This window comes from Aulonocara stuartgranti (genome assembly GCF_965226115.1).
Source record: "Aulonocara stuartgranti genome assembly, chromosome: 1".
NCBI lineage: Eukaryota > Metazoa > Chordata > Actinopteri > Cichliformes > Cichlidae > Aulonocara > Aulonocara stuartgranti.
Genome location: NC_138939.1, coordinates 39,501,057 through 39,525,944, shown reverse-complemented (window position 1 = coordinate 39,525,944; position 24,888 = coordinate 39,501,057). Strand labels below are relative to the sequence as shown.

Sequence of the window (24,888 nt, the reverse complement as noted above, 5' to 3'; positions counted from 1 at the left end):
GTGTGGTATTTGAAAATATCCAGTTTCTGTCTGAACAAAGGCCGGCTTCTGAGAAATCTCTTAATGCCAACTAACACCAGGTTGTCCTTAAGCTTCTTTGTTAGCTCATATCACCTCCTCACTTGATTTAAGAGCAGGGTTCTTAAATTGCACTATGCTTTATCCATTCCATGTTGTTCCCCTCTATCTGTCCCAGATGTTGATGTTTATTTCATTTAGAATTTTCCTTCAACATCTTCACCGTGCATATAAACGACTGTGATTCAGCTTCTTCTGTTGTCTGGCCAGTTTTCTGCTATATATCAATGTGATGTATGGGGTGGTGAAGTCGTGTAGGCAGACTTTAAATTCTTATAAATTCAGACAGAACTTGGGTTATTGTATTTAGCCCCACAAGTCTCCTCGAGAATATGTCTTCAAGATCTGATTGAATTGCTGACTTTCAGCTCTAATTTAAGGGGTTTACAAAACTGGCTGATTGCATTACCTGTTCATAGATAGTCAGCTGTTTTAGCAGTAAACACTTATACAATGCTATGTGAAGTATTCCTGAACTTTTTTGTGGTAAACTGTAAAAAGAAAAAAAGAAACAAAGTTTTTTCTTCTTTTGTTTGCTGCTTGTTTTCAAAAATGTTGATTTGAATTTGTAACTGAAACAAAAAAGTGACCAAATGTCTTCATGTTAAAACCTTTAATGAACTTCATTCTGTCCTGTAGATTAAAGTAATAGACATTGTTCATTAATTTTTTTACTTTGCTGTTAGACAGGAAAATCCGCAAATGTTGTAGAGCGAGTGTCAGGAGGCGGAATAAAGATGCACCTCTAACTCTGTGCTTTTTGTGCGTGATCTGTCCCGTGTTGGTGATGTGGCAGCTCCCTCGCTGCAGACCCGGCTCTGGGGAGCACAGAGTCACAAAAAGCAAAGGAGCAGCTTAAAGGAAACACTCAACAGCCAACCAACACCTCTGGGGCTCCAAGAGACAATTGCTGAGTCTGTGTACATCGGACGACCCCTGGCGCACTGTATCCTTACCTTCCTCTCTCTGTGTTGCCATACCTGTTTAAACAAAAGTTCTGTTATTCCTGATATTTCTTAAACGCGCTCAATCATCCAGGTAAGGAAATCCCAGAAGCTTGATTCTGTTCAGCTGGACTTTGTGCTTTCAGTGGGATCTTTGCTGTTCTTACGTTGAGGCAGGTGAACAGTTAACGAGGTGGGGATGACGTTTACAGCCAAAGCGTGTACCTCAGGACAAACACACCACTGGTGACACTCGAACAAGAAAGTTCAGTGTGAAGTTTACAGTTGGAGTAAGAGCAGATATTTTAACTGCACTGCATTAATAATATTTTTGAGAAGATTAAAAGCAAACATATTTTGTAGCATCCTCTGTGTGGACCAGTGTTATTTATTTAAAATCACAAATGCCATCTTTCCCTCTTAGCCTTTGAACATTTCTGTTTTTTCAACAGTGGAAAACGTTTTTATACATCCTTCATGTCCATTCATATTTGTCATGTCAGTAATAAACAGTTCAAAACATTTTTAAAATGACACTTTGCTGTGAAACCACCACAGCTTTGACAGAAATACACTGTGGATCGGAAAGCTGCAATATCACCGTCACCTCTAGATGGCAGACTGCGAGCCAGAGTGTGCTTCTTATAAGCAGTGAGAATCAGTCTGAAGCAGTTAAGTACTTAGTCCTGGAACAGGTCAAGGTTTTCAGACTTTCTGGCCTCATATAAATATCCATTTACAGATGGCTGCACTTTGCTCTTGTGGGAAGTTATTATAATTTTCCTTAAATCAGTTCTTCCCAACTGCAGTACTCTGCCTTGGACTCTTTGGAAAACAGTCTTGGAAGCCATGGCTTATCTCTGGAGTCCTTGAACTATCCAGGTAAGCGAGTTCCTCTTTTGCAGTCCTCCAGTTGGCTACTTCATTATCAAATAAGAACTTATTAATTATTATCTTGGAAGGAAAATGTGTGCGGGTGGAGGATGGAGTTGAGACAGGACAATAACCAAACAAACAATCTGCGTAGTACCCAAATACACATACATCCACCTTTTATATTGTGCCACATACAAGCAGAGATGGGCAGTAACGCGTTACTGTAATCTGATTACTTTTTCAAGTAATGAGTAAAGTAAGGGATTACTATTGCAAAAACGGTAATTAGATTACCGTTACTTTCCCGTAGGAACGCTGCGTTACTGCGTTACTAAAACCGTGATTTTTTGCGAGAATGTCTCACGACAGTGACGTAAGCGAGTGCGCCGTTGGTGACAACAGCTGTGTGCAGATCAACAGTGGATCACATATCGAGTGCAGAGAGAGTATGAGCGTGCAGCGTTTAAAGCGTGGAAGCACTGACCTTACTTTGAGTTTGACTCCATAAAAAGTGACAAAAACATTAGTGTCCGCTGTGCGTGGGAAGAAAACTTCTTTTTACAGCGAAAAAACCCCTAAACTTCCAAGCAAGCACCGAGTAGCTACGACGTAATGGGAAACTCACAGAGAAACTCGTGGATTCTTCCACTGACCGCGGCACACCTGCACCAGGGTAAACCTCCGCCTACCCCACTCCTGCTTTACAGGTGAAAATAGAGCAACAGGACCGCTGAGTCTTTGACTTTATTTATTTTCTGCTGTGTTTTACTTGCATCTATTTGAAAGACTGAGTGTAAACACAAAAAATATTTTATTTTATGTGCTGGAATGTGCAGAAAATAGGTTTAAATGTTAAACTAATTTATTCAACTCAGAGAATGTTGCAGATAATTAAATGTTTGCTTGATGCTTAAAGTTAAAAGATTAAAACTAATAAAACAAGTTTTAAAAAGAGACTTTTCCATTTGATTACATTTTGTATGATGATTATGTAGAAAAAGTAGAATTGGGCTGAAAGATCTATCACTTTATCACCTACTCAGGTTGTAAATCGTGTTTTTAAAAAGTAACTAAGTAATTAATTACTTTTGAAAATAAGTAATCAGTAAAGTAATGGGATTACTTTTGGGGGAAGTAATCAGTAATTAGTTACTGATTACTTTTTTCAAGTAACTTGACCAACACTGCATACAAGTCACAGCAGGACTGGTCTTAATTAGAATAAATAATTTCATCCATCGGTTTTAATTTGTAATAAATGAGCATTTTACTTGTTTTATAACAAAATCACAGGGAAATGTGAAGAACAGTCTGGATGTCACAGTAGCTGTTGCAGGAGGGACAATCATCCAGACAAGTAAACAATGAGTTACAAACATGAAGCAGCAGCTCAGGATGTGTGCTGTGAGGCATCGAAGTGTTAGAGGAGATCGTGAAGTCGTTTCAGCTGCTTGTCCTGTTTCTTCCAGCTTCGCTGCGCTCAGCGACATCAAATTTCAAAATCGATGGGAGAGGGCCGAGATGAGGAGGAGAGCCTTTCTGTTGTTCTACTACCTTCTGCGTTCCCCTTTCTATGACAAATACTCTGAGTAAGTATCTGTGGTTAAGTGGTGTTTTCAGCGGTTTTATATCGTCTTCTGAAAAGTGTTAAAATTAGGATGACATAAATAATTGTACAATCTGTAGAAAATAGTACTGTGCAAAAGTCTAGACTAATGGTTATTTATGCTTTTTAAAAGTCTTACGAAAAATGTCTTTAGACATGAGCTGTTTTGTTTGTTTGTAAGCAGAATCATTTAACAAAAAGAAGTCCAAAGAAAACCTTTGGAACGTTCATCAAGAAGAACCTAAAAACGAAGAAAGTTGAGGCTGTGTTGAAAAATAAATTTGGTCATACCAAATATTAACCTTCAAGCTCGTTAGAACGGCAGAATCCAGAGGTTATACCGTTTCAGGAAGGTTTCCTAAATGTAAAGAAACCTCCCAATGGTTTCTGCTGCTCTGGGGGACCGTGGGTGGGTCCTCTGGGCCTGTGTGGGCTATGACCTCCTCTTGGTGCTGGTCGTGTAGGCTGGGACGAGAGGGTGCAGGTTAGATGGAATTGAGGCATTGGGGCAAGACTGGCGTGGGGAGATCCTGGTGGTTGGCTCTGTGCTGTCGGCCCTCTCTTTTCCTTTTTCACTCCTACTGTGTCTGTCCTGTCTGGTCCTCTGTGGCATTTAAGGGTGGATTTTGGTGCGTGTACCCCTCCTGGCGTCTTCATTGGGGATGGCATGCAATGAAGGGGTATCGCTTGTATCAAGGCTTTGTATTGGGCGTTACAGGGCGTTGAGGCGGTGATGGATGGTGGGGGTGTTGTAGCTGGGGGATGGGTGGGGCCTGATGGGTCCTGCCGGCCTGGTTTAGTGGGGCTTTGGGCTGGGTGAGCTGCAGTTGGGTGACCTAGTTCATTACAAGGCCCGGATGTATAGGGGCCTCCCTCCCCCTGCACTAAGGATGTATCAGACAAATACAGGTGACAGATGTCCTAAACTGGAGCTGGTGGTACATACTAGACGATGGTTTGCTTCGTGTTTCCTCTACAGGAGCAGGAAGCCTGTCAGTACCTTCCTGAAGCCACCCACCTCCCCAAATAAAAGGAGTGGCTGGTGACTTTTGCACAGTATTGTAATTCTTGTTCCTTCACTCTTAACAGTGTTACTTTTTACTCCTTCATGTGCAGGGAAAAGATTCTGTTCCTGCTCAGACTTTTGGCTGATCATGTTCCAGGAGTCGGGCTTGTGGCACGTAAGTAGAACCGTGTGCTCATTCTTCATGCACGGTGTTGCCTTGCGTTGCTGTAACGGTCGAGAATTTAGACGTCTTAAAGCCGTTTGTAGAACAACTTAAATTGTGACTTTAAAAAATAGCAGCTTTTGAAAATTGAATGCATTTCAGAGTTCTACTTCGTAATGCGTACTGTAAACATTTGTGCGTGTGAGAGAGAAATGAGACATTGTCACCTGAAATTGCCTAAAATAATCAGGTGAAATGATTTCTTTAATTTGAAACAGACGAAATGAGTTTAGAGGGTTCGTACGGGTGCTTGAAATCCTTGAAAATGCTTAGATTTTATTAACTTGGTGTCTTTGGCAACAGCTTAGGGGGAATAATAGCAATATGACAGACTGATCCATATGGGCAGTTCCTCGGCTTTCATTCAAAGTCTGTTTATCGTGAGCACCGACACATTAAACAACTTAAACATTATGAATGGCTTCAAGCTCACACTGAGGCCTGTGGGGCTCTATCAGCTACGGAGACGACAGACACATGTATATGTGTTTTTTGTATATGAATATTTCATATTTCAAGGCTGCCTGTTTATTTAAGGGAGATGAACAATACATTATTATTTGACATAATTCTATGACAGGTGATGGACTGAATAAATAGATTTTAGGTCGATGTTTGTGCGTTCTTAAAGTCTTATATGTTGAATTGAACTGAGTGTGTCATCTGTTCAAAGCCTCCCGTCAGTGCTGTTCTCCATGCCTGTCTTACTGTACATGGTGTTATTAGCACAAACACTTTAAAGCTGATCATTTAGGACTGTAACAATAATCCAGAGAGCAATGTAGTCAAACATCTCACAGTTAGTTTTGAATGAATGAACTTCACATTTGCACATATTAATTTTTAAGTGAAATGTGTGTTTTAAGTTTATATGAAGTGTGCTGGAAAAGCTTGAAAATGGACCTTGAAAGTGCTTAAACAGTGCTTGAATTTGACCCTGAAAAAGGTGTATGAACCTTGAGTTAACATGTGGGAGAATCCACTTCATTTGAAAGTCACGTGAATGTGCATCGACACTAAAAATCCAGTAACATCCACTGAAACTGCATTATCATATCTATCTTATTCTCTCGGCTTCTCCATTTAGAGGTTGCCACAGATGATCTGACTTTATCTCTAATACCATCTTCTCTCAAAAACCACTGTAATCACATTATCATATATATATGTTTTCTTCTTTCAGCTGCTTTCTTTAGAGGTTGTCCTCAGTTTTGTTTCTAATACTGTAAAGTTTTATGAGATGTTACTTTTCACAGGTAGGTCAATCACAGGTGATACCTGCGATACATTATTACAGTGTTATACATATGATATGATAATTCACTTTTATTTGTTTTTTTTCTTTTTCTAAAACGTACCGTCACATTACTTATCACAGGCAGAGTTTATTATTAAGAAAGAGTCCAGAGGAGCGCAGTCCCTCGCGCTCCCAGGCCTGTTTTTAAATGTATTTTTTTTAATTATATTGCTGCAACTCGTCCTGTCAAACCTGCAGCTCAAAGTCTTCTCTTCACAGTTGAGACTGAGCCTTTCTTACTACGACCTCTGTTAAGCTGCGATGAAGCTGTTGTGCTGTGAGCCGCCGATCACACAGAAACGTGTCCTCTGATCCAGTCGTGTCTTTGGGTCTGCACTTCCTGTCAGTTTGTTTCTGAGTGCAGGAGGAGGAAACTGGACTCACTGACACCTTGACTTTCTTTGCAGTTTCTCTGTCGGACAGACCTACAGACCTAAGAATTATGATGGTCTGTCTCTCTTCCATTGTTAATTGTCCTTTTCTCTGCATTTTTGTAGCAACACACTCATTCCTGCATATATACATGTACACATATATGGATACATGGAGAGAGATCTTTTTCTTTTCTTGTTTTTTTGGCACTGTTGTTCCACCATATGATACATGATTTCATGAACTATTAGTGCTGGGTTTGATTGTGTTGTCTCTGTGTTCAGGTCCTCTGATGGGTTATCTCCCCACCTGGCAGAAGATCTACTTCTACAACTGGGGCTAAAACCTGCACTCGGATCTTTGACGTTTGCTAATCAGCTGGAGAAACTGCACAAAGGACCCATCAGTTGCCAGGATGGAACAGAGACACAGACTCTTGCAATAATTCCTCAGAAATCAGATAAAATGATTGGAAATGACTGGCCTGCAGTGAGGGACAAAAATGAAATCATTACAGTTATAATTAAAATCCCAGCGCTCAGCAAGTTTTTTGGTACACAAAATATGTCCTAAATCTTTGCAGTGTAGACACACTATGAGCCTGATTTATAGCAGAATCTCTTTGTGAACTCCGCCCATCATTGCACTGCTTTATCTGTCAATAACAGATGATGTATTTCAGCAGCTCGCTGCAGAGAGGAAGGTGGACCCATGTAAATACAGTGAGCCTACACGTTATACAGGTTAAAGCAAAGCATGTCTTCATAATACATGAACTCAACACAATTGCTCTCATTTGCTGACAGTCTGCATGCACAAATATAATTTGTTATTATTGTTCTTGCTTTTTGGTAATTTATAGATTTCCAAATGCTCAAAATTACAGTTGAATAACCGACTGACAGGTTAGTCTGAGGTTAGCTGCATTTTTTCCTGTTTCTTGTGGTCTTTTTCTTTTTTTCTAATCAACATTAAAATCCCAAATCTGAATTATTCCAGCTTTTTTTTTTTTTACCTTTTAGATTTAAAAACAAACACTGAAGCAACACTTTGGAAGAAAACCACAGATGATAAATTCAGCAGGTTTTTCTTTTTGTGGAAAGCAAAAAAAAGTCAACCCTGTTGTAATTAGGTGAAATGTGGATGATAAATTACATGGATAGATATCAGTTGAACAGTGATGAAATTTGATTATTTATAACATTTGAATCAAACTGTGTGATTAATAGTAACAGTCGGCTAACAAACACTTACGTACGCTAAGGATGAGCTGAAGCAACAGTAGTTTAGAAACTATTATAAGGCTTAGAGCTTGTAATACAACAGCATAAACCTTGCATTGAACAACAGACGTCTGTTCTGGTCATTCTTCAGATTTTCCACAAACAGAATGGATTCATATCCACAGTACAGTAATCATGTTCCCACCAAACAACCTCCAGGGCTGGAAGATGGGAGCTAAATCACTTGTACCAGAACCAGTTCACTTTAATTCAGGTTTATTTATATAGCACCAACTCACCTGAGTGTGTTTGATACTGAAGCACCTACAATGTTAGACAGTTCAATCACACAGCTCCCTATGAGAAAGTGTTGGGTGAGGAAGGAAGTACTCAGTTTTAACTGGAAGACACCAACAGCAGAACCAGGCTGTCCAGTCCAAACTGCATGTTTACAGCCTGCAGCACAGTTTGAGTTGCTGGACTCAAATAGGCTGACTTCAATTTCTTTGCATTAAAATCTGTGGGGCGTCCCCACTTTTTTTCCACTTTTGGATCATTTTCATTTCAAGTCTGCTTTTATATAAAAATGTGTGAATGTTGCACAGAGTAAAATCTAGTACGGCAGCAACCACAGCTTTGGGTGTTTGTGAGAAAGTTGACGTCAGTGAAAACAAAGCAGAGGTTTTTGATCTTTATTAACTGTTTCTTTTTGTAACCTACAAATAAATAGCTTTGAATGTTTCATCCTATCGCCCCACGTTTTTACCATGGGAAGGGCGCACACACGGGGTGATCAAAATTACACTTTGATGCATGACAGAGGGGAAAAAAAAAAAAAAAAAACTACTTTCGAATTTTATCCAATTTCCAAAACTTGTTGAACGTAAAGTCTGCCCTGAACACACGAGACAAGATGGGATACGAACAAGCGCGGTGAATCTTCACGGTTCAAGTTCACTGTATTTAACTGCATTGTACATGGCAGTGAAATTTAGAGAGAATTCCTCGCCTCGAGTTAAATACTCGAGGATCATTTTTCTATTTAAAACTGAATATGTGAACGTAAAAGATACAAGCTTTCCAAAAATCAAAGCACTGAGGGTGAATCAAGGCAGACTCCAGGTTCAACAAGCAAAAACAAGGGAAACACAGCTGAAGGTGGCAGAGTGGAGATGCATAGTCAATACAGTATTATAGTTTTGAGCTGGGACAGCATATTCTGTCTGCAGTGCCTATTGGAGTTGGATTTAACCCTCCCTAATTCCCAGTATTGCACGCTGGAAGTTTGTTATAGGGAATGATGGATTTACTGCTGCACAATCTAATTCAAACACAGCATGTAACCATAGCAACTTGCACATCAAAAATGTGATGCTTCCATGTTTCACGCAGACAGAAACGCATAATTCCTCTCAAAGAGTTGAAAATCAGTCAGTGCTTTACGAAGAAAACAAACTGTGGACAAGTGCCACAGTAAGTGAGCAGCACTGTTTGCGATTGTTGTTCAAATAACACTAAAATATATACTGCCTCTTTTTAAAATCTCACAATAAAACAAAAACTAGCATGACATATTTGATTATATGAATGGAAATAAACAACTTCTGCAAAGGAATAAAATAAAGCAGAATGAACTCTGGCATCATTTTGAAAATCTAAGACCAAAGTATTCCAAACAGTAAATTACAACAAAACTCTGGTTTAGAAAAGAATACAACCTGTGACGCTCGGCTTTGCTCATGGAAACTTAAAGAGTCTGCTAATGAGAATGAGAGAAGAAAACACTGTCTCAAACTGTCAATAATGGAGGACGGACGTGACGGACATTTCTTTTCCCATGCAATACTTTCTGTTGTCCATGTCTCGTCCCATCTTCTCCGTCCAAATGCACGTGTCAGTCAAGAGGCTGTCTGGCTCCACACAGGTGTTAGTCCACCGGTCGATGCTGCTCAGTAGGAGCCGTAGCGGTCCTGAGGAGGGAATAAACACAAAAACAAGGAGAAGTATGAGCAAACTTAAGGATTCAAGTGAAATAAAGCAGCTGTCTCGTGGACCAGTCTCACCTGGATCGTGTTCATGACACCATTGGCGAGGACAGCCATCTTTCCCGCAACGGTCTTGACTCCCTGTTTGAACTGAGCGATGTCCGAGCCAGAGGGAAGCACGCTGTCAAAGCCTGAGGCTCTTCCTGAGAGGAGCAGAGAAGTCTAATCAGACGGGACTTTTTCACACATCCAAATCAGTTAGGCTGGTTTCACACGGCAGTGATTCTGCTGAAAACACCGTAGGCCACGTCACCTCTACATGCAGCAATCCGTGGCTCAAGTTAGAAATCCCACTCTTGTTATTCACTAACTTTTTGGAGGTCATCATATATCATTTTTACCACTCAGCCTGAGGCAGCATCACAGTAACTTGAAAATGAGGTGAGCCAAGACTTTTGAATTCACACCACAGGTGCATCCACCGAAAATCAGTGACCTTGACGTCAGAGGTCAAGCTTTCTGAAGAACGAATTTGTACCAAATGTGCATCTACGAGGAGGCTGAGGGGATAGAATGAAGGTTTAACATCTTCAGTGAGAATCAGCTGTCTATTTGGGACTAAAGCAGAATAGCACAGCTTTCATCCACGCTGACATTGTCTGCATTTGTACTCGTGCACTCATGTACGAAGCCTCTTCTTTAAGCATAAAGGATAATATCTCATACCAAGGTATCAGCCTTGATCTAATCAACATTACTGCCAAACACACGTATCGCATTTGCCAATGAGGTAGTTGTACCTTCCCCAAAGGTGTAGGATACAGACCCTGTCTGCAGATTTAACACAATAATCCAGTGTCAGTGGGGTTTGAGACTGTCGAGTCCATATGTGATATTTTGATTTGATTTCTCCCATATAGTGGCTCCCTGTTAAATCCAGATTAAAATCTGAATCCCATAAATAATAAATAAATAATTACATAGTACCATATCACCCTATTAGAGCACCCCGCTCTCGCTCTGCAGGCCTACTTGTTGTTCCTAGAGTATTTAAAAGTAGAATGGGAGGCAGAGCCTTCAGTTTTCAGGCCCCTCTTCTGTGGAACCAGCTTCCAGTTTGGATTCAGGAGACAGACACTATCTCTACTTTCAAGATTAGGCTTAAAACTTTCCTTTTTGCTGAAGCATATAGTTAGGGCTGGACCAGGTGACCCTGAATCCTCCCTTAGTTATGCTGCAGTAGGTGCAGGCTGCTGAGGGATTCCCATGAACCACTAAGTGTTTCTTTGCTTTCTATGAGAGTACACACCACTCTGCATTGAATCATTAGTTATTTCCCCTATTTTCACGTAGAGTAATATATAGTTTTGTAAACACAAGTTAGAAGAGGAAGCTCAAAAGTGCAGATGAGCGCTGAGGAGTAAATGAACCTTGACATTATAAGAACTGCTGGTTAACGTTTACCTTTGTGGTCACTGCCATCTCCAAACAGGTCAGCTGAACTGATGGAAGTGCTTCCAGACATGCTCTCCAGCCTCGTCTTTGCATCATACTGAGAGAAAGATGAAACAAAGGTCAACCATGAGGTAAGAACAGAACATAGTAAACAGATGACAGGTGACATGTTAATTACAAGCCTACAGAGGCCCTAGATTTGAACTGTTTTATAGTGAAATGAAGACGAGAAGGTTCTCACCTCAGCACTACTCTCCCGACCAAAGAACATGTCTGAGGAGATGGCCTTTGCATTGGCAAACTTCTGCCTGGCCTCACTTGACTCGGAAACTGAAGCTGAGACGTCGGCTTTTCTTCTGCTGGGGAGTCTGAGTTTAAGCATTGAGAACGTGCGTCAGAGCTGAGAGCTTTAGACAGAAGCTAAAGGACATGTATGTATTTGGCAAGTGAATATGTGTGTACCGCTCTCCAGTTGGTTGGATACTAGAGATGGTGACCTCCTCCTTGGGGTCATCTTTCTCCAGTGCCCAGGAGGTGGTGAAAGAGGCAGTTCCTCCTTCAGTATCCCAACGGGATCCAAAACTGTCTCCCACTGTAAATGGGTTGTCTTTGTATCTAAGATGCAAAACACAGTGGGTTATTAAGGGAGTGCACTCAGTTCTCTCTATGTTCTGTGGTAGATAATGAATCCATGATACATAAGTGGGTTCTGTGCGTACTTTGGAGGTCCAGAGGTGAAACCAGGCTCATCAAACATTTCCAGTTTGGAGCGAGAAGAGGACTTTGCTCCCACGGGCGTTTCCTGCTCGATGACCTGCATCTCTGACATCACTGAATGTGACACGGCACTGCAACAGGAAATAAATGCTCACATTTACAGACCTAACAAACAATTGGCATTCCTCTATTCTGCGTTAGCTTCCTGTGTTATGAGCAAAAACTATTATCAAGGTTCAAATTCAATTCAAGAACTTTCAAGGTCCATTTTCAAGCTTTTCCAGCACATTACCAAAAAAAAAAGGCTGCCTTATGTGCATATACTGTATAATCTTAAACACACATTTCACTTAAACATTAAGATGTGCAAATATGAACTAATCAACTTGTTAGCGATATTCAAATCCTGCTGAAAAAAAAAGCCCCAAAAAAACAAGAAAACTACACCAAACATCACAAAAGAATCCACATTAAGGCCAAATTAATAAGTCTCAGGGCACATAGTTGTTTCAAATAACGTTCAGATTTTTCACATAACAAGCAGCGAGGATTTTGTCCCTCATCATTTCCTCTGGAAGCACTTTATAAGGTGGTCTTTCACATGAACATTTTCAAGTGGTAATCCTTCTTTCCCAGATGGACTCTTATCTGCTGCTATAAGCTACACTATATTGCATTTTTCTTGCATCCTATATGTCGAGAATCTTCAGCTAAATTCTGAAACTGAAATGAAAAATGTGTTTACCTCCTGTTGCCGAAACCCATGCCCAGTCTCTCAGCCTGCTCTTTTTTCTTGCCTTGCAGATTCTGGAGCTTCTTTTCCTCCATCTTTCTGTCAATTTCCAGCTCTTTGTAGGCCAAACGCATCGAGGCAACACTGCAGCCGTCAGAACAGAATTTTAAACATTAGATTTTTTTTTTTTATTGGGAAAAATGTACAAAAGATCCATCTTAAACATTCATTCATTTGACTTAATTTTTATTACATGCTTTTCTTATTTTGCCTTTTTCTGTGGTGGATGTTCATAAAACAAGGCCAAAGTTTTAAATAACGAGTATGCAGCGTGCTGTGAACACTGATTCAGCTTGTTTTTCCATTTACTGCTGGCTGTGTGTGACTCAAGCAAAGCTACTTTATTAAGGTAAAACATAGAGGTGTGTGGCTGGAAAGAATAAAACGGCTTAGCATTAAAAAAAACTAGATGAATGAAAATAAGGGAGAGTATTCTTTCTCTTATTCTTACATGGATTCCTCGGCTTGTTTCTGAGCCTCCACGGCCTGCTCCTCTCTCAGCTTCTCAGCCACTTGTGCCTGCTTCTCCACCTCTGAGAAACTCTTATTGCTCACCTTCTGGGCACCGAGACCTTTCTTTGCACCGAGCTGCATCAGTAGGAAAACGTGGTTAAAGTGCGTCCTCAGCTTTAAGCTGATAACTCACAGAAGAGGGAATGTGAAGGAAAATTCATGATACTAACTTTTTGTCATGTTAGGAAATAAATAATCCTGAGCTTTTTTCAGCAGCTTCATGTGGTAGAGAAACAATGAAATATTTGTGGTTTGACTCACCCCTTTTCTAGCTGCCATGGGCTTCTTTTTCCCAATGATAGAAGGTTTCAGATCTGTAACACATGGGACAATGTCTTTTTAAAACACATTTACAACATCATTTTATCTCTCGAGATATTTTCACTCATGACTTCCGAACAATGTTGGAATAATCAGGGCAGGACACTGTCCGAGTTCCCCTGGAAAAATTCCTTTGTTTAGTTTTAGAACGGCGTTTCCCACACAAACATTACTCAGGAGGAACATCCAGTTATATTTTGAGTTCATTTTTTATTTTATCCTTCTGCGTCTCAGACATTAACAACAATAATTTACTCAGTGGACAATCCCCTCAGCTGTTTCAAAGTCCAGCTAGCTCTGATCCTTCCCACTGGAGACAGTCGCTCTTGTACTGACTAGAACTCACAGCAGGTCACAGAGAACTGGTGCCAGTACTCTGAGCTCACCAATGCTTCAAACTGAATGGAGACTACAATCACCAGCTGCAGTCCAACATGGTGCAGCTGGAGCTGTGAGCTTCTCTCACCCCAACCGGTCGCAGCAGATGGCCCCGCCCCTCCCTGAGCCTGGTTCTGCCGGAGGTTTCTTCCTGTTAAAAGGGAGTTTTTCCTTCCCACTGTCGCCAAAGTGCTGCTCATAGGGGGTCATATGATTGTTGGGTTTTTCTCTTTGCATGCATTATTGTAGGGTCTACCTTACAATACAAAGCGCCTTGAGGCGACTGTTGTTGTGATTCATAGCTGTATAAATAAAACACAAATTGAAACTGACTTCTCACATTTAGCTCCATCAGACAATCTGCAGAGTTCAGGGCTCATTATGCACGAAAACAGCTTCATCTGGCGCCAAAGCAGCTCATTAGCTCTGGAAAAACAACCTACATTTGGTGAAAGATGCTTCTGCAGTGAAACAGCATTCACAAGGTTTTTAATTGCTAAATCACAAATTAAAGAAATCAGTGCAGCAAAAGCGTTCTGCTCAGTTAAAGGCACCGCACCACAGCACTTAGACCTCAGGTTCACAAAACCAGCTTTTTTTGCATTCCAGCAAGAACATCGTGTTCAGTAATGCCAATGTTAGTCAGCCACTTTGCCCTCAGCAGAGTTACACATCCTGGTAACAATTTCAGAGTGACAGGCAGCAACTATCATTACAGACATTTAGGAAACTCTTTACTTTTCAGTCACATTACGGTGGTGACACAGACGATCTCAACAGCTTGGCAAAGTACGTAGTCGTTTTGCACAGTGTAGTAACTTTGAATTAAGTTTCACTCAATGACAATAAAGAGCTTTATGCTTGTCAAAGAGTATCTTGTTGAACAGCTGTACAAATAAGACCAGTGAGCTGATACTGTTTACATGACAGAGTAGGAGAAACAGGAGGTGACTGAGGAGATGTTAATAAAAGCAACAAAACCATGCGTCTGAGCTAGAAAGCAGCTGGTGCAAACTACACCCACACGTATCACCTTGAGGTGTCCATCCTTCACGTGATGACAAACGCATGGAGTCCTCTAAAGAGCAGGACAAACCAGTCAGCACAGTCATAATGCTCATGTTCCAGATTAGATTACACTACCCGTGGTGGATATGCACACTCGATAGAAGCATTACAGAAGTGATAAGTCAAATCAGGAGAAAAATGAATTCATTAAAATTCAGGAACTCTTAATATGCAGTTCAACAAAAGCAAGATAGAGCCACATACTGTTTCTGACATACGCTACTTAATATAAATACTAGTTTGTACTCGCAAACAATTCAATTATGAGATCATGATTCTTGGTAACAAGAGTACTAATTAATATATTAGATAAAATGTTTCATGTTCTCAATGATTTTAAAGACTTCACAACATCACTTTACTAGAGCAGGAGACTCAGCTTTCACGTGGAACCTGCTCCATGTTTGGAGGCCCACAGCCTCTCTGCTTATAAAACTTGCTTTCTGATAAAGCTCATAGTAAGTGTTGCCCCTGGTGACCCTCAACCTTCCCCACATTATGCAGCTGTAGGCTCAGGCGGTTTTGTACCTTACATAAGGCACATTAATGATGGTTTTGTTGTCAAAAGAAATAAAACTGAGTTGAACTGAAGTGGAGAATGACCCACTATGTAAATGTGCATGTACTTCTATTACACGATTCTACTTTGAGGAACACTGATTCATCCATTCAGACCTAATGATACTGTGCTTTATTAAAGGTGAACTACCACACACACACTAATACTCTGACAGATGCATCAGGAGGTATTTAAAGTTGAGTATCTCGCCCGGGGACACTTGTGCATGTCGACTAGAAGAACCTGGGATTCCTCCCACTGTAGCTCCCAACCAGCCTCACAGTACGACAGAAATATTCTAATCATTATGAATGAATGTGAATAATATGACTCGAAACTGGGACAGTCTTCACAGGAACACACAGACAAAAGGATGTATGGATACAAAAGTATAAACACAGTCGAAGCAGAGTAAGGGAAGTATCTATACACAGAAACATAAATGGCAACACAAAGAAAAACTACAGATAACAGCTGTGCAGTTACAGAAGGACAGAGGCTCTGTGAAGCTAATGCACTCACCAATGGCAGCTTTGGGTGATGTGCTCAAACCATCAATGCTGGGTCCTTCCTCTGGCTCTAAAAAGATAAAAGCAAAACAAGGTTGAAGCAACAAAAGAATTTTTCAGACATACTTACTGCATTTTTCTTAGTATTTATTTGCTGCATTCAAAACAGGATCAATGTGAAAATAAACAGTCATGTGAAAAAGGACGTTTACCCCCTTTCCATTTTAAGGCTTTAATATCAGGACATCAATAAAAAGTATACTGTGTATAATGTGGTGTTGTTCATGTGAGGTTGTGTTGACTTCATTTTATAACTTTTTCTTTATTTTATTAACAAAAACTAAGCCAAAATGCAGAAGCACTGTGATTCCCACTGGTTTCAAAGGCATCAGCAGTTCCAGGTAAGATGACTAATCACTATGGGCACGTTCCAACCAAACTAACCAGGACGTGTCTTTTAATGAAGTAATAGCTCTTTGAAATAAACAAAGTAAAGACCTGTAACGACTCATTCATCCCATCACCTTTTCACACATTAGATTTAGTCACAGCTATTAGAGCTGCAAGTCTGCGTGTCTGCATGGTAGCAAGCACACCAAACACAATGAACCTGGCAATGCAACGCTGACAACTAAGATTCATTTTACTTACGGGTGTCATCCTGGCCTTTAGCAGCTGTGTTCGTCAGCTGCTGGGTGAGAGTGGCTCCGTTCTGCTCTGGCTCAGAGGATGGTGCAACGTTCCAGTCATTAATAGGCTGAAAAATAAATGTCATTAAATTTAAAGAACGGATGCAACTTAAGCCTGTAACTTTAAATCTATACGTCTTTCACTCAGGAGATTTAAACTATACACAAATCATTTGTGGCTCACTGTTTAATCAGAAACACTTAAAATCTGACCAACAACAACAACATAGAGCTGGGCGATATGAGATTTTTTCATATCACGATATGTTTTTTTCATTTCAGGCGATAACGATATCTATCACGATATAAGCCAAATAACTATATTTGTAAGATTTAAATGTGCCGTTGCTCACAAGTAAAATGTGAAATAATCAGCAGCTTGTTTTTATTTAAATATTTATTTCCCATAATAAGTTCAACAGGGTAGATGTACTTAAGGAACATGAGACTTTTTCAGATAAATAAAGGCAAATATTGCAAACTACACAAAAGACAGCCGCTAAAGCGTTTAAGTTTCAAAATAGAACAAACAAAACAGACTAAACTGTCAATTCCACTTAGAAACAAAATATTAATTCTAAAAATAAATCTTAGTTTGTTTTACAGAAGAACAGACAAAATTGACTAACTTTTGTCAATATCAAATAAACTGAGAACTAAAAGGAAATTCTCAATCTCTCCTTGTTGTATAGCTGAGCTTTTCAAACAGTTTTAACAGTTACTTTAGTCTGACGAATGACGAATTAGCGCTTCCAGTCAGAGACTGAGGCTACGTCCACACGTACACGGGTATTTTTGAAAACGGAGATTTTCCGTTTTCGTTTTAAAAAATAATCCCGTCCACACATAAAGGCAGAAATGAAGGAAAACGCTGCTATGAACATGCCAAAGCAGCAGGTGGCGCTAGATTCCTAACCGTGCAGAAATGTTGGCCAATCAGAAGTCTAGAAGCCTCGGTGGGAAAAAGTAAACAAAGCTGGGGCATAGAAGCAGAACCGAGTCGTAAGTGTGGAGGGACAGTAACTGTGTGTATATGTAAGCATTTAAACACTGCAGAGAGTAGAATTAACAGTAACAGTATTGTAGAAATTCATTTCACTGAAACAATAACGTGGCGCACAGTGTGACGCATGCACCAGTTTATTGTATTTCCAGACTTGCTTTCGGCACAATTTACAGTGCACGCTACTCTATTTTTTGTCAGACTTGAAATAGCCGAAATACCTTCACACTACGGAACTTCTATGGCTCTTCCGTTCGACAATCTCTCCGGCATTGGAACCATCATCTGTTTTCTCTTCGGTCATGCTCGGTTGATTTTTCTAGTCGGCACACTCATTTCCTCCATTACGCGCTGGCTGCTTCCCAAACAAACACACGTGCGGCTTGGCACTTGTGCTGTACGTAACAAGTCACGCGACGTGACGCTGCGGCTGTGATTGGTTCGGCTCTGCGCTACTGAATTCGGATTGGCTGACCTTTTTTTTTTTTTTAAGAGGACAAGAGCGGCGAGGTCTATCGCGATAGCTTAATTTCTCTATCGAGTAAAAGTTATATCGCGATACATATCGTTATCGTTCTATCGCCCAGCTCTACAACAACATATATTTTATAAGCTCACTGTAATGATGAACTGTAATAATCCCACGTGGCAGTTATAAACCAGTCTTGAGAAGACTAGTCTTATTAACTAGTCTTGAAACTAGTGAAACTCAACACTTTAGTTACTCAAATGCTGTTGTTTGAACTTTAACAATGTGTTTGACACACACACACACACACTTACTTTTAATCAGCCTTGTATACCTAAAGCAGCATTTCCTATAGATTCATAATGGGGAAGGAGATGATATGCTCATCTGTACATATACATACACACACGAGGTTTTTCTCCAAATGAGGCACAAAATCTTATAAGAATTTTAATCATTATAATAATAATAATTTCAATAACTAAATTTCAAAAACAATTCTGTCACAGATACAAAGCTTGGTGACTCTTAAGTTTTGTACGTTTGACATACGCTGAACACGACACGTGAAACAAACGCAAACGGAGAATAAGTCTCTAAACTAGCGGGGCTTGTGGAAACACAGACCCAACAGTGGAATTTATAGTAAGTATTATTTCAGTAGGAGACGGGGTGAATACAGACACAGCAAGTTTCTCTTCTGTAACAAATAACTAAACACTAACTAAACGTCTAGACTAACTAGAAAAGTCTCGGAAAGCAGCTGCAGATGGAAGTTCTTTCTCTGATCTGCAGTTTTCCACCTGATGCACGTTCAGACTTTAAATAAGCACCAGAGCAGAAAAAGAACTGCAGGCCAGTGGAGCTGCAGCACTCTGCTGCAGAAGCAGATAACGAGCACCACCACAACAGTGACATGGCCAGTGAGCCAGAGAGTAGTGAAACACTGCAAGATGGAAAGGGCCATGGTTAGCTGGTTAGAAATGACTTAACTACAACTAAGAGAGGAATGGAGGCCACTGTTCTGTGCACTGTAAAAGAAATGCTAAAATGAGTTGCTAATTAAACCTGGAATGTCTGCGTGAGGAACACTATAATACTGTAGACGTGATTAAACAACATGCTGTGACATTAAAAGCACCAGAAACAAAAACAAACCTGGGTGTGTTCATCAAAAAAGTCTGTTTCTTTCTTGTCAGAAGCTGCAGGCGTGCCTCCTGCAGACGAGTCAATCCAAAGCTGCAACAGCAAAAAGGAAAACTTGTGTTGTAAATTCAAAAGCTTTTCATATTTTTTGAAGTAGAGTAGATCCTGAATTAATGATGGTTTTGTTTATAAAACAAAAGGATGGTCATTGGTTCGATCCATGGCTACTTGAGTCTGCATGTCAGAGTACCGTATTTTCACGACCATAAGGCGCACTGTGCTAAAAGGCGCAGTCTCAGTTATGTGTGCCCTTACTGTATTTAACACACACATAAGGCGCACTGGATCATAGGGCGCATACAAGTACCGTATGCGTATTTAAAAATAAAGCGGGAGCAAACGTGAATTCGGTACCTTACTCACATTTCTATTGCCGGTAATCGTCATCATCAACAACACACAAGCATACAAGTGTGCGTATTTAAAAATAAAGCAGGAGCAAAACAAAGTTTGGTACTCACATTTTTATCATCAATTAAACCCATCGAAGTCCTCATCCTCTGTGTCTGAATTGAACAGCTGCGCTAAATCTCCATCAAACATGCCAGGTTCACTGTCTTCACTGTCAGAGTCACTTTCCGTGCCGTGCGGCTCCTCGGAAACGATGCCGGCTTTTGCGAAAGCTCGAACAACAGTGCCAGCAGACATGTTAGCCCAAGCATCTACAATCCATTGGCAAATTGTGGCGTAACTCACCCGGCGCTGCCTTCCACTCTTAGTGAAACTGTGGTCTCCACCGGTCATCCATCGCTCCCAGGCCGCTCGCAGCCTTACTTTGAACGGGCGGTTCACACCGATGCCCAGCGGTTGGAGCTCCTTTGTCAGGCCTCCCGGAATGACAGCAAGCTCACAGTTCATTTGTTTCATTAGTTTTTTCACATCGGCTGTGAGATGGGCACGCATAGAGTCACAGATTAAGAGCGATGGTGATGCGTGGAAAAAACCACCTGGTCTCCTTACATACACCTCCCTCAGCCACTCTTTCATCATTTCCTCATCCATCCAGCCCTTTTCATTTGCCTTAATGATGATTCCTGCTGGAAACTTCTCTTTAGGCAAAGTCTTTCTCTTAAAAAAATCACCATAGGCGGCAGTTTCTGTCCATTAGCATGGCAGCCAAGCACAACAGTGAAAGAAGACTTTTCGTGCCCCGTTGTGCGTATCGCTACCGTGCTGGTCCCCTTCTTCTCCACAGTGTGACTCACCGGGATGTCAAAAGTGAGCGGGACCTCGTCCATGTTTGTGATGTGGCTGGGCTGGATGTTTTTGTCGCCGATGTGTTTGCTGCAGTAGGAGCGGAAGATGGCCAGCTTTTCCTTATAATCCGCTGGAAGTTGCTGCGCTATCGTAGTCCTGGTCCGGATGGAAAAATGGCACCGTTTCATAAAACGAAAGCACCAAGACGGACCTCCTTGGAAATGTTCAATGTTCATCTCTTCAGCTAGTGAAACTGCTTTTAGCCGAATGGTGACCGTCGAAACGCTTCTCCCGCTCGCTCTTTGCTCGATGATCCACCGCTCGAGTCTTTCCTCCAACTCGGGCCACCTCGCCTTATGTCCGCGGAAACTCAGCTGCGTTTTCTTGACCTGCCGGAGCTTGTTTTCCAGCTTCCTCCATTTGCGAACCATCGATTCGTTTATCTTAAATTCTCTCGCCGCTGCTCGATTTCCATGTTCCTCCGCGTAGCTGATGGCCTTCAGTTTAAACTGTGCTTCGTAAGCGTGTCTCTTTGCCATTTTCAGGGTTGTTAAAACAACGATGTCCTGCATAATGCACATACCTGTTCTTTTATACAGGTATGTGCGATTGTCCCGGTATATACGATCAACGCCCACACTTCACCCTTTAACGTTCTCATGGTGTTCTCTACTACGTCCTCCTTACAACACACAGGGCGCACTGCGCTATAGGGCGCGCCGCACTTTTTGAAGAAAATCTAAGACTTTTAAGTGCGCCTTATGGTCGTGAAAATACGGTACTTGGGAAAGCCACTGAATCAAATGTTAGACAAGGTATATTAATGATCTGGTGAATGAAGCTTGTAGTACTTTCAGTGCTCGGTTACAGTAAAAGTCCATTTACCATGTACTTTGAACTAGAACTGCCACATGGCTCAAACACTAATAATCCTTTTATCACTCTTATCACTGAGCCTCAATGTACCAACAACTCATTAAACTAGGAGCACGCAAGCCTACGCAGAAATAATAACATCTGCAGTGACGTAAACATTTCCTAAACGTTTTCCCTTCATTGATACTCACGTCTGTGCCATATTTAGACAATGCAGCATTTGCTAGCTGTCGGATCTTCTCTCTGTACATCTGGGCAGCACGACTGTTATACTTGGCATTGGTGTCGTTTGTGGAGCAGCCATGCTGGCGGAAGAATGCCGTCTTCAGATTTAAAAAACAGAAATGACATTTCAGAAGAATTAGAAACCACAGACGTGTCGTACCAGAAAGCCACACTTCACAAAACATGGCTCATTTAGGTAAAAGACAACAATCGTTTTGTTTTTTTATTTGAGAAAAACCTCATTACACTTGGTACTCAGGTTCAGACTTACCGCATTGGCGTTACCTCCAACCTGCATACACCTAAGTTGAAACCAGTTCCAGTTGGAGTCTAACTCAGTGGATCTGCGGAGGAAAGGGGGACAATGTGGAAAGTCAACATGGACAGATTTACTAACAGTCTTTCCCAGAACAAAACCCTCCTTCTGTGTTAAAATATCATAAACCGACACATTTTTAGATCAGCTACAAAGCTGAGGTACAATGAAGTTTACCTGATGAAACTGAGATGCACTCCCAGTGAGCGGTGGATGCCAGAGCAGTCGATGCACAAGAAGACACCATATGGAATACTTGCCCAACTGGGGTTTTTGGCAGCACAGTCAAAACATACCTATGCAGACAGAACATCAGCATTTTAATGAAACATTTCTGCCTCGACCAACCCAAGTGGTCACAGTCCATTACATTTTCCTGCTGCTAATCATGCAATATGAGCAAGAGAAGCAACATCATCACCAGATAATAATGTTGCCAGTCAGTTATATTTAAACAGCTCGTTTCAACATTCCTGAAGACTTTCTCATTGAATTTACTGTCACAGAAAAGCAGCAATGACATAGTTTAACATGGAGCTGCTGAGTGTTTACACACCGTGAAGAGCCAAGAGGTGGAGCATTTTTCAGACTGAAAGTGAAATAATGTTAAATATTGTATTAATTACTATTAATCGATTATTAATATTAATTAATGTCTCTACACCATCATATTGTCTGTTTTCAGCAGCACAAAACTTTGCCTCCTATTAATGTCAGAATAGCTTCCAACAACACAGAATAAAGGTAACATTTTCATGCCATAGTTTAGATCGCGCATGTCTAATTTTATTTATTATTTTGTTGTTTGTAATGTTGCATGCACTTCCTTAGAGATGTAACTATAAATTGCATTTATCAGCCCAAAATGCCTGTGATTGGCCTGTTCAGTATAGTCAAGTCCAGCAGTGCATTTCCAATTTTTCAAATTGACTATAAAAGAATGGATCAACTCCAAAAGAGCTGAAAATCACCAAACCTGCAGACCTCTTTTAGGGTTGGGAGATGGAACCTAGAATTTCTAATAATGACTTCTTCAAATGTTGATGGCATTTAATCACAATATTACTGAACTAAAAGGGTTCTCCACCCAAAAAACACAACAACTCCTGTGTTCATTACGTCCCTGCATGTCATTCTTTCTTGTCTATAGCTTAAAAGGTTTTGAATGAATTCTAATAATATTTTGTAGGTGTGTACTTTGAGCTTCAGATCGATTTATTGACTTTCAAGGAGATGTCAGAGTTCTAAAATGACATGATATTCTTGCTGGTAATGTGAAGTAACATGTATTCATAAAGAATTACATAAAAACTATTACTACATTACTACTGCAGTAAGGGCATTACTGCAAAACTCCTGTGGTGACTAAAATCTTAACTAAAATTAAAAAAGCAAAAAATAAATAACTTCAAAACTCGACTTTGTGCTTTGCATTGAAAAACCATACAATATATACAGTTGTTAAAATGAGAGAGAACTTCAGGTTGGCTTCATTTACTACGTCCAGCTTTTATAATGGGATAAAATGCTGATGCTTGGACTTTCCAACACCACGTTTCATAATACGTCTGTGAAGTGCGTTTCAAAACATCCACGTCACGCACATGGCTGCCTGAGGTGTGTTTCACCCATTTCGACAGAGCTTTTGTGTTGCTTCTAGGCAGGCAACGTGCCAGGAAGCACAATTTCTACAAAGCACAGTAATTAATGAATGAATGTTTTTGACATTACTGCTTCCATTTCTACTACTACTATAAGCACATGTATACAAGAAAACGATACCCGATCTCTCATTACTATCTTTGCTGTGGATTGTAAAGACCGATATAGATGATCAATTTACTTAGAAAATTGTACTGCACAGTATAATTGAAGAAATGATATTCAAATGATTACTGTCATATATAGAGAGTCGCAGTGTACTGTTCATTCATTAAATGATGTCAATAAAAAACACATGCTTTCAATGAAAAAATAAAAACGCAGACATTTACAGCTCTGACTGTAATCCATTATACATTTTTTTTCTGCCTTTAAAGAAAACGTTATTATCAAGTGACTTCATCTTCACTCTAACCTGTTACACACTTGCTGCACACACTGTTACATACCTGTTCATACTGCACTGCTAATATGAAAACTAACAGAGTAGTTAAAAGAAATCAAACGAAATCTCATAAACAGCAGGACAAAGGCTTGCAGGATCATATAGCCCAAACGCCTGACTCGGAGTAAGTAAAACATCATTCCTGTGTAAAAATAAATAAACAAAAATAATATTGCTTATGTATTTCCGTCACTTACTTTGAACGCTTAATGACTTTACAGTACCATCGTCTTTTATAATCTAATTTTAAACTATACTGTCACTCTGTAAACCGTTAGCTAGAACACCTACCGAACAAATGACTGTAAAACCGAAGTTCTGACTGACAAACGTTATGGAGCGCCAACACATCAGACTCTGCTAGCACTAACAGATACTTATCAATGAAATGAGTCAAATTTCACGGCTTTCAAAGCAAACCTAACGACCACTACTAAATGAGTCCCCAATATCGGACATATCAAAAGTTTAGTCTATTTAGTTCACGATTCTCCCATAATTTTCCCGACGTGGCACAGCGGAACAAGTTAGCTTCCTTAGCCTACACATACGTGGCCTTTATGTTAGACTACTTTACCGGTAGGCTAGTAGTCATTAGCTTTTGCTAGCTGTCTTACCGTGTAGCCGGGCCTTGCTAGGTGCTAGAACACGACTAGCTTCCCAGGTAATTTCTCCTGTCCAAAGCTAATCATGGACTGCCAGTATAAAAAAGCCTCACAAAGTAATACACAAGCAATGATGGTGAGTATTCGGTTACCTTGTTGGTAGGAACAGATCTTAATCTTTTGAAAATGGTAAGGATTTCGGTCTTATTTGGTTCCGTAGCCATCTTGACACTGACGATTTCTATAAGCTGACGTCACTACGGCAACTAGTG

The 24,888-nt window shown here is 40.5% G+C and overlaps 2 protein-coding genes across 2 annotated transcripts in view; one reads left to right on the top strand and one right to left on the bottom strand.

Annotated features, from left to right (window-relative positions):
• pex16 (peroxisomal biogenesis factor 16) overlaps positions 1–8,369 on the top strand; it is a 12,262-nt gene extending 3,893 nt beyond the window's left edge. The window contains 5 exon segments of the mRNA XM_082526240.1: positions 875–1,024; positions 1,832–1,904; positions 3,368–3,487; positions 4,621–4,685; positions 6,687–8,369. Coding sequence (XP_082382366.1) covers positions 875–1,024; positions 1,832–1,904; positions 3,368–3,487; positions 4,621–4,685; positions 6,687–6,745 — 467 coding nt within the window. The 3' untranslated portion in view covers positions 6,746–8,369.
• On the bottom strand, positions 8,302–24,888 carry arfgap2 (ADP-ribosylation factor GTPase activating protein 2). Its single transcript, XM_082526096.1, has 16 exons — positions 24,769–24,888; positions 22,082–22,200; positions 21,860–21,932; positions 21,555–21,686; positions 19,243–19,323; positions 16,575–16,680; positions 15,937–15,993; positions 13,350–13,402; positions 13,027–13,163; positions 12,528–12,659; positions 11,785–11,913; positions 11,528–11,680; positions 11,307–11,433; positions 11,075–11,162; positions 9,689–9,813; positions 8,302–9,595 (listed from the first exon to the last, which is right to left on the bottom strand). Exons 1-16 carry the CDS (start codon positions 24,838–24,840, stop codon positions 9,575–9,577), a joined length of 1,605 nt encoding a protein of 534 aa, XP_082382222.1. The 5' UTR covers positions 24,841–24,888; the 3' UTR covers positions 8,302–9,574.

Bases quoted from the DNA above. Each gene is read 5' to 3' on its own strand.
- arfgap2 (XM_082526096.1), bottom strand. From the start codon at position 24,840: ATGGCTACGGAACCAAATAAGACCGAAATCCTTACCATTTTCAAAAGA. The intron at 13,403-15,936 runs GTGAGTGCATTA...CATGTGTTACAG, and splicing joins ATCACCCAAAGCTGCCATTG to ATCTGAAACCTTCTATCATT. The intron at 13,164-13,349 runs GTGAGTCAAACC...CTACTGATGCAG, and splicing joins CCATGGCAGCTAGAAAAGGG to CTCGGTGCAAAGAAAGGTCT.